Raw genomic sequence first — 12,704 nt, forward strand, 5'->3', positions numbered from 1 at the left:
AATATTTAATAAGTCCTGTACTATTTCAAGACCTTTACCTTTATTAAATAATTTAATTCACACACCAAATTTATGGCTTAAAATATATATTATTTCCATTTTATGGATGAGAAAACTGTGATTCAACATGATTAAATAATTTATCGAAGTCATATAATTAAGCTACAGAGTTGGAATTTGAATGCAAATAGCTGGGTTCCAAACCTTCTTCTTATCCACTAGACTTCACCATTCAGCAGGAGAGGGTAAAGTGGGAGTAGAAGGTATAGAAAAATATATTGAGCACTTATTGTTGGCAGGCACTATATTATGATCTATACAGATAGTCAACATAAACAACCTTATGAAGTATGTGATAAGAAGTTTTTTTAAAAAAATGAAAAATATCTTCCTAAAAATCTAATAATCCTAGAAAATTAGATATTTTAGCCAAATTATATTTATATGCTAAAATTATGATATAAATGGACTATTAATTCAAATTGTAGAATTTTTTTAAAATAAAGTCCTTAAAAAGAAATCAGGTTTATACAATGCCAAGAATGCTGATTAAAATATAAATAAATAGTCTATAATTACAAAAAAAACCTATTTAACTTTTCTTTCCACTTTAAAATGAACCATTTTATTTTAGCAATGAAAAATTCAGATCTGTGACTGTTTTGGATGTTTACATTGTTACTATCTCAAGAGTTAAAGGAATTCTACATTAAAAATAGCTTTTAAGATAAAGGCAGTTTATGGGCTGGGGATGTGGCTCAAGCGTTAGCGCGCTTGCCTGGCATGCCTGCGGCCCAGGTTCGATCCTCAGCACCACATACAAACAAAGATGTTGTGTACGCCGAGACTAAAAAATAAATATTAAAAAAATTCTCTCTCTCTCTCTCACTCTCTCTTTAAAAAAAAAAAAAGATAAAGGCAGTTTATTAAGAATTTTACTGGGAGATTTCTGAAAGGCAGTAATATAAAATCTGAATCATTTCTTCAGGTTTTATGTTAAAGTCCTGATTAAATTAAGTTCAGATTGTAACTGTATTTTATTAAATGAAGCTTCTGAGGAACACATAATAAATCCATATTCAGTGGTGTATAAGACAGTATTGACAAACACAAAATTCATTTAGACAGATAGTAATTCATCAAATGTTTTGCTAAAAGAAATTACTAATTACATTAGATTATAATTTTTAACAAGTCAAATAACCAATAACTGCAAAGTTATACACTTCCAAACTTGAAAAAATATTAAGGGTCTGTTTTAGAGGCATTAAAAATGCATAATGGGAAAACTCAAAAAGAAATAAGAAAAAAGGACAGGTAATAATTCCTTTTGTTTTCACAAAAACATGTTAGAATGATGAATTTACAAGAAAGAAGAGGTAGAACATTCCTTGAAGGAATTATTAATTCTCAAATATAATAAGTTATCTAGATGTGGTGCACAATTCAAAACAAATCTTTTACAAACAGAACCAACTTTTGGTAGAAACTAAGCGGGTTCCACATTGACAGGCTTAATGTGGTGACACACAGTTCACTGGGGTTACTCAGTGAAATCCCAGAGGATCAACATGAATTGAAGACTATTTGATGATTGTCAGTTTAAAAATCCACTAATAAAATATTATATACTAATGGTGTTCAACCTGAGGGATTTGCACATATGAAACCTTAAGTGGGAAATGAGTTCACCCTGGCATTCATTTCTGAACTCTTCAGAAGTGTCTCTATAGTACTATGCTTTCTGTTAAAGCTGAAAGGCCAAGGATCTAAGGCACTTAGAGGAGATAATTTCTACTGTAAGAGACTGCCCTTTACTGTTAGATACAATGCCATGATAATCTTTCCATGTGCTGAAACTGTTAAAATTGGAAGAGATTTCTAGTTGCTCTCAAATTACTTCAGTAGAAAAGTATCATTTGGGCTCAATCTGCACCTTATTCCTACTTCTATTATAGTTTGTGTTATATTTTCTCTAGATTATTTATAACACAGGATACAATTTAAATGTTATGTAAGTAGCTGCTACACTGTAGTGTTGGGGGAACAATGATACAAACAAACAATTGATAGATACTCAGTTCAGATACAATTTTTTTCAGTATATTAAATACAGACATAAAAATCTGTGGATGTGGAACACCATATCCACAGAAGGGAAGGAAGAAAATCAATATTCTAGGTTTATGACTGTGCAAGATATTTTTGCTACTTCATAATAATCAACAGAATGAACTTCAGGTGTAATATCATATTCAAATGAAGCTTTTCATTCAAACGTTTGAGTTCTTGTCATGTGGTTATGTGCATAGCATAATTTTCAAGGCATAAAGTAAGATACTACATAAATAAAGGTAAATTTGAGATTAATCACAATTACATATAATTTAGTACTATGCAGATCTTAGGTGTTTCTTTAAACAAATTGTAGCAAAAAATATATTTAATCACTCATAGGCTTCTGATAACATAAGCTTAAACCTTTAGGGAGTACAAATTTGTGTCCAGAAATATGGGGTGTGAGAACTTCAAGTCATAATGTGCTATAATTATCAGTGTCGTTCTGAGACATACTTGCCCTTTCAAACCTTTCTATGGCTTTGGATAATTTAATATATATATGGTAATGGAATGTTCGTTTCTCAATATTTTTTAGATTAGTGCTAATTTTGTTAAATGCTAATTTTAATGAGGAATAAGTTAAATAAAGTTTGTAAGTAACTTGGAGCACAAAAGTTCATGATATGCATACAATAAGAAAAATCACAAGGATTCATGAAACCCTCATTAATGGAATTAGTTCATTTTTAGAAGAGACCTGAAAGTTTGCTAGACCATTTTGCTATATGAACACATAGGAAGAAGGTAGCCATTCATTTTTACACAAGGAATACCTTACCAGATACTCTGTTGGCTCCTTGACCTTGGATTCCTAACTGGCAATATCTTAAGAAATAAATTTCTGTTTTTGTAAGCCATTTAATCTATGATAATTTTGCAATAGCAGCCCGAACTGATTAAGACAGATTGATGATGTGTAGTAAAGACAGAAGTAGAATATGTATCTGTATACATCTTAAAAGCTCAAGTGCATATTAAAGATGCACTAAAAGATTTTTACTTACTTTGAAAAAATTTGTACTTACTTTGAAAAAACTCACATTATGCACATATACGGGGGAAAATGTATTTACATTAGTGTTTTTAGTAGCATGTGAAATTTTTATTGAATTTTCTTTATATATTAATTCCCTAAATATATAATGGATGTGATAATTTAGTTTAATTATTAAATTTATAAATGTCAATTTGTTAACTATAGCCTAAGGTATTGAAGGCTGTATGTTATAACAATTTGAGTAAATTCTTTATGGAAGGTGGTAATTTGGGATACCTCCAACAGGATATCATATATCAATATAAGGGGAATGAAAATACAAACCTTGCCTAATGTCATGAGCTATTTAAATATAAGAGGTGTTTGAGTATCTGCAAAGCCTAAGCAAATCCCATGAGATCATGTTGCCTCCCAAATATGGAACTCCTGAGCAGGCTCCCAAAAGATTTGCTTCTCAGTTTTACTGAACCATCTTCAAACTCTTACTATTTGTTCTATCTTCCACATAGTTATCAGATTTAATCTTCTGAAACAGAGCTATGAAAAAGCACTCCCCTAATTTGTTATGTAATGTCTGAATGCCTTAACAAGGCATCTAGGTCCTCTATCATCAGCCATGCTATTCCATTTTATTCTGTTTGTTTCATTCTACAACAAAATTCATACACATAATAACATTAGGCGAGGAGTCTTACTTGCTACCTACCTGCTCTTTGCCTGTAATATGCTAATTATTCTTTCTTGGAATGCTCTTTCCACATCATCCAGGCTAACATATTGTTTTGTATGGTTTTTAAGATTTTTCAATGCATCCTTTAATGAAATACTTGTTTTACTCTCATCTTCACACCTAAACTTCATAGACAAATAATTATTTCCATAGCCATTTCAGTATGGTTTGAGGTAAATTTGTGTTTGTCATGTGTTATATTACAATTTATTTTAAAATGTGTAATCTTTCTTTCCAGGAAGGCTCCTATATTGTACAGAAAGAAAAATATTTAATTTTTAACACATGTAATCTGTAGTAGCCACTTATAAATAGCTCCTTCTGCAATATGAATAACAAAATAGGCATACACCTCTCACCTTTATTTATCTGTCTTGGTCATAGTCATTAATCTATTTCTCATACAAAAATGTTATCAAAGTCTATGTACTTTTTGAACAGGTGTTTTTAACTTTTTACATTCAATCTCAATTTAATAAGAAAAAGACTCTCTTTTAATTGTACAATATGTCCATTTATTTTTCTTTCCCTAATGCTTAGCATTTCTTTTTCTATCCTATCTTTCTTGATTTTATTTAAAGGAAAAATTTCAAAAAAACAACAACAACAACAAAAAAAAAACAAAACAGTTTTATTCTCTTTTCATAGGTCTAAAAGTTTAAGTCATTTAAGCCATTGCCTATTTTCTATATTTATAACACATACCATTGAGAGTTATTAGTTTTACCTTGCCTGTCAACAGAATGCTATCTTTAGAATAGAGTGCAAGAGGAGCCTGGATGTGACATGTTCTAATTTTATATCCAATATGTATTCGTTGTACAAAAACATTTAGGTCACATGATTTGTTTGTTTCATGTCAATTTTAAGAAGTACATTTTCATGCCCATTAACTCAGTGATTCTCAAACCATGTAACACAAAGTTGCATTTTTATTTCTATTTTTCATGAACTGATACATTGAAAATACAATGGAAATAAATTACTAATAATTAAATACTAGTTTAGCAATGACAAGTCCCACTTCATTATTATTATCAGAATGAAAAAGCACCGTTATTATTTCATTTTTCCATGATACCTTACAAAATCACATTACCAACTATTAGATAAAAGATATAATGAATGTTTGAAGCAAGTGTTATTGGGACGAAGAACACATCTGCATATAGGATCTCCTATGTGACACACAAAGGACTTATCAGTTCCATTGGACCTTGTGAAATGGACAAGCAAAGGAATCAAGGTTGCTCAAAATTCAAAAAATAGAAATTGCAAAATGTGGTCTAGGAATGGTAAGCAGGTTAGAATGATGAAACATGCAGTAGTAATAGAGAACAGATTAAAGCAATTCCAAGAAGAGGAATCCCAAGAACTTATAAGAGAGAGAGCAGAGCTGAAAATAAACTGGTTACAAAAGAAATATCTGCCAACAAAGTCAAATTTTTTATCCTCTACTGATTGTCATAACCTGTTCCATATTGCACTTCCCCTCAAATCCCTTTACCTAAGGTAGCCTATTAAATACGACAATAAACACCATGACATTCAATGCCGGGAATGCTTACAATATTTGTCTATGGTTCTTAACAATCTTTGACACTACCAGTGTCTCCCTTATCATCAAAATTATCTTGCTTGGACCTCTGAATAAAAAAAATGCATTTTCTAAACTTATTTATGTAGAATTTCTAAATAAAGTATCATTACATTTCCTACATTAGAGGACAATAATGATATCTTTACAGTTTACAGCCATGAAATTAACAAACCCAATTTAGGCTAAGGGCACTCATTAATGCTTCTCAGGGTAGAATATTAAGACCTCTTGTTATGAACAATTTTATTCATAGCTATCTATCACTATCTCTGTGTTACAATGTCTTCCTCTATAAAGGGATAGAAAAATAATATCAGATTCATTTGCAGAAAAGGATAAAAAGGGACAGAGATATTGGAAAATTTCCAAAAAAAAAGAAAATGCACCTTGAAGTTTGTATCAAAATTCTCTTGCATCTGAATTCAAAGCTTATAAGTTTTTAATTATATCATGCTCTATCAGAAGCAGTAGGAGCAAGTGGACTGAGATGGAGAAGAAAAACAGGCAGAAATGAGAGGAAGGGGAGAAGAGAAGTAGAGAAAGAGAAAAAGGAAGAAAAATGAAGAAATATGAGGTTCTGAAACTTCCAGAAGACATTCTAAGGTACATCTCATTTTCATGTTATAGATAAACAAAACAAGGAAAAGTATCAGGTGCAAAGTAAAACATTAAAAGTGACAATCTTTACAATTGTCAATCAAGAATTCTCTAAATTTCTAAGAGTTAAATGTTCAATTTTTATGCAGTCTTCCAATTCCATAATGCTCCCTACTATTCTCTGTTATTTTGGACACTAGAAAGATTAGAAAATCATTAAGCACTTTGTTTTATTTGTAAGAAATCAAGAAAGTTTTTCAGAATTTTGACATAATGAAAAAAATCACCAGAAAAAGTGATCTTTTGAGGTCAATTTCCTTGGAAAAAAGATCAAAGAGTGACTGGGAAGATACTGGAAACATTTATCAGTCCTAGCTTTTAGAGTTCTTGTCATGCTCTCGATTCAGTGACTTATCACCAGATAAGCTTCTGACATTTACCAAAATAGAAGCAAGGCAAAAAGAGGCAACAACTGGAAATAATTCATTGTTAAAGTTTTAAAATTTAGGGTCTGGGGTTTTAGCTCAGTGGTAGAGTACTTGCCTCACATGTGTGAGGCCCTGGGTTCAATCCTCAGCACCACATAAAAAATAAACAAATAAAAATAAAGATATTGTGTCCATCTACAACTAAAAAAAATTTAAAAAAAAGAAAATTTTTAAAATCTATTTTTGATATTTCAGTTTGAATCATCCTTAATTGGTTATATTATGCTAAGCATTAATGGAAAATAAGTAAATTAATTAAATCAATATCTCCATCTGATATTGCTAAAATGTGCTAACTTTTGTCATCAGAGCATGACTATCTATTAATGAATTATTCACAAATATAAAGTTACATTATCTGCATCTGTGTTTGGGGCAGACTATGAGGAATTTGGGATTTGGTGAAATGGTTTTAGAAAATGCCTTTTTAAGTTAATGTATTTGCATTTATTCCAATAATAATTCGATTCATAAAATAGATGTATTTTCAATATTATATTCGTCCACCTTAAAACTCTCACTATTAGACATGTGCACTTTCAAATCCACATACTTCTCAAACAGCTGTCCATTTATTCATTACATACTGGTTAAACACTTTGTGCCAAACACTACTATAAACCCAGAAAATACTGGAGTGAAAAACAAGTAGCCAACAAAATCTTTGCTTTGTGAAGCTGACATATTAAGGTAAGCCAAATAATAAACTAATTTAAAAAATGTATGTTAGATGGTAATAAATTCAGTAAAGAATTAAAAGAGGAAAAGTAATAGTATTTTAAATAGCAGTTTTAAATAGTCAATAGGTTTTCAGGAATACCTGACTGTTAAGATATAAAGGAGGCTTTGACTAGTTTTGAGAAGAGCATGGTATTATCTGACACAATTCAACAAGCTGGTTCTGGTTTCTATGTAGGGAATACATTGAAAGTGCTAATGACAAAAGCAGAGTAAAGATTTAGGAGTTCTGGCAGTAGAGGTGGTGGAAGTTTGTCAAAGTCTGGAGATATTTTGGAGGTAATGCCAAGAAGATGGATTTCATGTGGGGTAGGATTAAGAGATGATGAATAAGGACTCCTCTAAGTCTTTACCTTGAGCTATTTGAAGAATGTAGTTCCCACTTATTTATTTGGAGAACAATATTGAATATTATTGGGAAAAGACAAAGTGATGTTTTAGATATACTAAGTTTGAAATACCTAGAAAGATCCAGATGGATTGTACATAAGTAAATAGATTAGACAGATGATAGATAACTAGATAGCTAGATATACAGATGAACCAAAAAAAAGTTCAGGAAGGGAAATAGATTGCAGTTATAAACTTGAAAGTCATCAATAGGGAGATGATAGTTATAACTATAGAACTAAATATGGCAATGGCTGAAGATGGAAAGAAGTTCCGATGCCTGAGCTGAGCATCCACACCCAATACACCAGATAATGAATCAGCAGCAAGGAAAGGGAGTAGCCAACAAAGTACTACAGGTTAAACTACACATATACAACAAAATTCAGCAAAATATTTTATAGAAGAGGCTCTGATTACATTCCTATAATGTCAGCAACTCAGAAAGCTGAAGAAGGAGGATCATGAGTTTGAGGCTAGTCTTGGCAAATTAGCAAAATATTGTCCCAAAATAAGAAAGAGAGAGAGAGAGAGAGAGAGAGAGAAGAAGAAGAAGAAGAAGAAGAAGAAGAAGAAGAAGAAGAAAGGAGGAGGAGGAGGAGGAGGGGGAGGAGGAGGAGGAGGAGGAGAAGGGGAAGAAGGAAGAAGAGGAGGAGAAGAAGGAAGAGGAAGAGGAGGAAGAAGAGGAGGAGAAGGAAGTGGAGGAGAAGGAAGAGGAAGAAGGAGGAAGAGGAGGAGGAGGAAGAGGAAGTGGAAGAAGAGGAGGAAAAGGAGGAGGAGAAAGAAGAGGAAGAGAAAGTATAAGGAGGAGGAGGAGGAGGAAGAGGAAGAAGGAGGAAGAGGAGGAGGAGGAAGAGGAAGTGGAAGAAGAGGAGGAAAAGGAGGAGGAGAAAGAAGAGGAAGAGAAAGTATAAGGAGGAGGAGGAGGAGGAGGAGGAGGAAGAGGAGGATATGGAGATCTGGGAATGCAACTATGTAGTAAAATACTCCAGAATTCAATCCCCTATACCACAAAGAAAAAAAGGAAAGAAAAAATGAGTTTATTAACAGTGGAAAATGTTGTCAACATAGCATGAGAATGGCCTTTTAAATTTAGCAAAAGTGTTTGCGACTGCCTCACTGATGATGTCAGCAAGCTCTGATTCTGAGCAGTAATAGAAGAGGCATACATAGAATGAGAAAAGCCAAATGAGGTAGACAATTACAACACTTGAAAGCAAGGACAATAAAAGGCTGAAGCTGTAGAAATTAGTAGAAGGAGAGAAGGTTTCCTGTCATGTCATTGGATAATCAAATATCAAAAAACATATTTAAAATTTTGAGCCAGATATAAAAGTTTTCTTTTTTTTTAGATTTTAGGTATCAACCACATTGTCTTTCAAAATTATTATTAAAATTAAAATAAATTGTTACTGTCATGTTGAATGTGTTATTCTTCTCTTTAATATAAGCTCACAAAACAGATTTTATTAACCTATATTCTAAATAAAAGCCCTGGGAGAAGCAACTTATTGGCTATTTTTTTAGTCTTCATACCTAGGCATGATGTAGCAAGGATTCATTCAGGCATGTTTAGTTCCAAAGTACATCATACTTAACTTGTACTAACTTGTAACATGATAAGTATTGAAAGACAGGGATCAAGTGATAAGCAACATTTCTTTTGTATACTGGGTAAAAGCCAAGAGCAAAAAACAGGACTTAATGTGATCTTACTAAATAGCTTACTAACCTAAGAAAAACAGTGTCATGAACAAGAAACAAAATTTGTCTTTCTGATATTTATAAATGCAAACTGCTAGGAATCTTGAATCAAAAAAAATAGTCATCCACTTTTTTTGTCTCAAGTGTGCCATAAGCATTATGAAACAATTTACCAAATTACAAAATAAAAATAAGAAAACAATGCAATTCAATTCTACTGTGAAGTCAAAGGTTTGAATGCAGTATGTTGTATGTCCTATAAATTGATTGTGCAGTAAAGGAAGGTGAGGAATCCAAAGTTAATCTCCTATTTAGCCTACTGGACTTCTATAAAGTTTTTCCACTTGAGGTGAAAATACCAGGACTCTAACAGTTCACATATGAGATTAATAAGAAAAATCTTTAAGAATGCTGACTTTCTGAATGTTTTCTTTTCTTTTTTTCAAACTAAGTGATATCCAGAAACACAAAAATTCCTCTTACCTTCAAATAAAATCTCAGTCATACATATTTTACATGTATGAAGGAACTAATTAGACACTGATTACTTCCTATCACTTCAAGATAGAAATCTGACTTACTTTCTTTCTATTCCATTAGTTGTCTAATCTCCCCTGATTTAATGGTATCCTTGTTATACAATTTTGATTATTGATAATGAGATATTGCCAACAGTAGCAAATTCTAGTTGATAATTTTATTTTCTAAGTTTATAATAATCTTGTATGCTTTTAAAAAATCCAAACCTTTATTGAGATAGTAAAAAGAACTTATATCATATATGAATTCCATATATCAAAATTCTATTTTACATAATATATTAATCACATATATGCCCCAGTAGAAATATTAAAAAGCATATTATTCAAAATTGTAGAAAAAGAAAAATTTTTTGATCTATTAAATACAATCTATGATCTGTATGTAATTGTAAAAAGTCCTTAATCTTTATTTTCATCACAAATAAATAATATTGCACAATTAATAGATTGGTTATGTTATTACAATTAGTAAACATGAAACTACAGATGATCTTGGGAATTAAAAGCAGTAAATAATTTATTCTCTTTTCCTCTTATCTAAAAGCCCATCTAGAGAATGATTAAATGGAATGCATAATCGAATTTTATTTTTTAAGATGACAGCAAACACTCTTGCAGCATGTTTTTAAAGCAAAATAAATTAAGAAATGTTGTATTAAAAACGTCAGCCTTTCTCTTCATAAACTAGTTACTTTTCAATTTTATGAGAAATAAATTATTTTGTATTATTTTACATATATATGTATATCTAAAATGTGCACATATATTCACACTTAAATTTTCTCACTTGAAATGTATGTATTTTATCATTTCTTAATGACCCATCTGTGATTATGAGTATAAATTGGATGAATGTGAAAAGACATTCTTTTCAGGAATTTGAACTCGGTTTTTAAGCAAACAAAAGTGAACTTGTGTTTTTAAACAAACAAAAGTTATTTTTTAAGCCAAATAACACCTTAACATAAAGTTTTAAAATGGTTAGATTTTATGATAAATACTTTGTATTGCTACTGGTAACTTCCAGGACATTTTGCTTATTATTTTCTACAAACACTTGAAATTCTGTACTAATTTGCACATGCAATAAAGTGCCTGATGAGAAAATCTAGCAATAGTTTTATCATAGGCTGAGAAATTGAGCATTAGAAATTCACTTGGGCATAATGGTCAACAGAAAGCTGGAAAACCAAATCCTAATTATTATTTACCATTTAATTAATTTAAATAGAATATGAAAACACAGCAAATATCTTTTCCTAAAACAATTCATAAAGTTTCTGTCCTGTTCAATTTAAAATTGAGTTTAAAAGACAGGAATGTTTTCTTAACACAGTCCTGTCAGCATTTAATCAAGGGATTAATAATCTTTGCTTGAGATATAATTAAACCAATTAAGTAAATAAAACTCACCTTATCCACGATGCATATTTGTTTCCTGGTTTGAGCATCAAGGATTTCTATCTCAAAGTGAGTAGTTTTTGAGTGCTTGACTGCTGGAGTTGCTTTTAGAGGACCTGCTGAGAGTACAAGTTGAGACAAAGAGTGAAAATTTCTTATATCATTCTTCATTATGGACCGTGAAACTCTTTGGAAGAATAATTCTCGCTTGCGATCTGAGGAAAGGGACCTGTGTCTTTTGAACATTGTGTGAACTAGCAGGAGAAACTGTCATGCAAACAGGAGACACTTGCAAGTGAGTCCCCTTTACACCAGTTAAATACCTCTGGCGAACTCCTGAGAGGTCAAGTGGCATGCCATTCCGAGAGTTCAGTTTTATTTAGCAGGCTTGAAAACAATGACTGATCTTATTTCTATATATAACACACATTAAGAATTGCTGCAGTGTTGATAGGGTATTACTTTACCAGCATTTGAATTATTTCTTGCTGTCTCCTTTTATCTCTGCTTCTTAATATGACCACTCTTATCTGAGATTCCAAAGCATGAAAATAGATAGTTTTTATTATTTCTGAATTCTGGATACACTTATCTTCAAAAACATGCATACTGTTGCAGGCACATTCACATTAAGCTATATTTAACTTTAGTTGAATATAGTTTAACCATTTCATAGTTCCAATTATGAAAAAATGCATTATGTAACACATTTTAAAATTTATGTTAAGAAAAGACTAATGTCTTTTATATACCTTTTATATATAATGTCTTTTATACCTTAATATATATGCACATTTACATTTACAACATTCTGAGAGATTTATTTTCATCAGCACTATTATACATTTCAAAAAACTCAAGATAACACATCAAAAAATGGTGAAGTTTTCACTCAATACATGGAATGAAAAGATGGTAAACAATGAGATTAGAATATGTAGACAACAATTTTATAACTTAGGGAGAAGAACCTAATCTTATTTTAGCATTTCTACACATTCTGTGTCTTCGGAAAATTATTGAACTGATATAGAAAATTAGTACTAAACATCACACTTCCCACAACATCAAATTGGGTCAAATTTAAATAATCTTAGAATAAACAATGAAATGTGATAAACAACCTAGAAAGAGAGATTTTCATAAAGAGATTGCAACTATTCTTAGATTTTATATATGGTGAAGAAAAATTAGCAAGAAAAAATACTCTAAAGTATATTGTCATTGATTCAAAGTGATATTAAAGGATAACATTCTAGAATGCTATTTTAAATAAAAACATTTAAAGGAAAATGGCTAAAAGTATGGAGGAAAAAATTTCAGTTATGTATATGAGGCTACCCTTTACTTTTTAAAATAAATATAATATTTTTTTCAAATGTTTACTACACAATAA

General features: G+C 31.0%; 1 protein-coding gene across 1 annotated transcript in view; it reads right to left on the minus strand.

The window, feature by feature from the left end:
- Tecrl (trans-2,3-enoyl-CoA reductase like) overlaps positions 1–11,605 on the minus strand; it is an 84,048-nt gene extending 72,443 nt beyond the window's left edge. Inside the window, exon 1 of the mRNA XM_076864754.2 lies at positions 11,321–11,605. Coding sequence (XP_076720869.2) covers positions 11,321–11,554 — 234 coding nt within the window. The 5' untranslated portion in view covers positions 11,555–11,605. The remainder of the gene's footprint in view (positions 1–11,320) is intronic.
- Between the last annotated feature and the right edge of the window lie 1,099 nt (positions 11,606–12,704).

Source organism: Callospermophilus lateralis, chromosome 8 (genome assembly GCF_048772815.1).
Source record: "Callospermophilus lateralis isolate mCalLat2 chromosome 8, mCalLat2.hap1, whole genome shotgun sequence".
NCBI lineage: Eukaryota > Metazoa > Chordata > Mammalia > Rodentia > Sciuridae > Callospermophilus > Callospermophilus lateralis.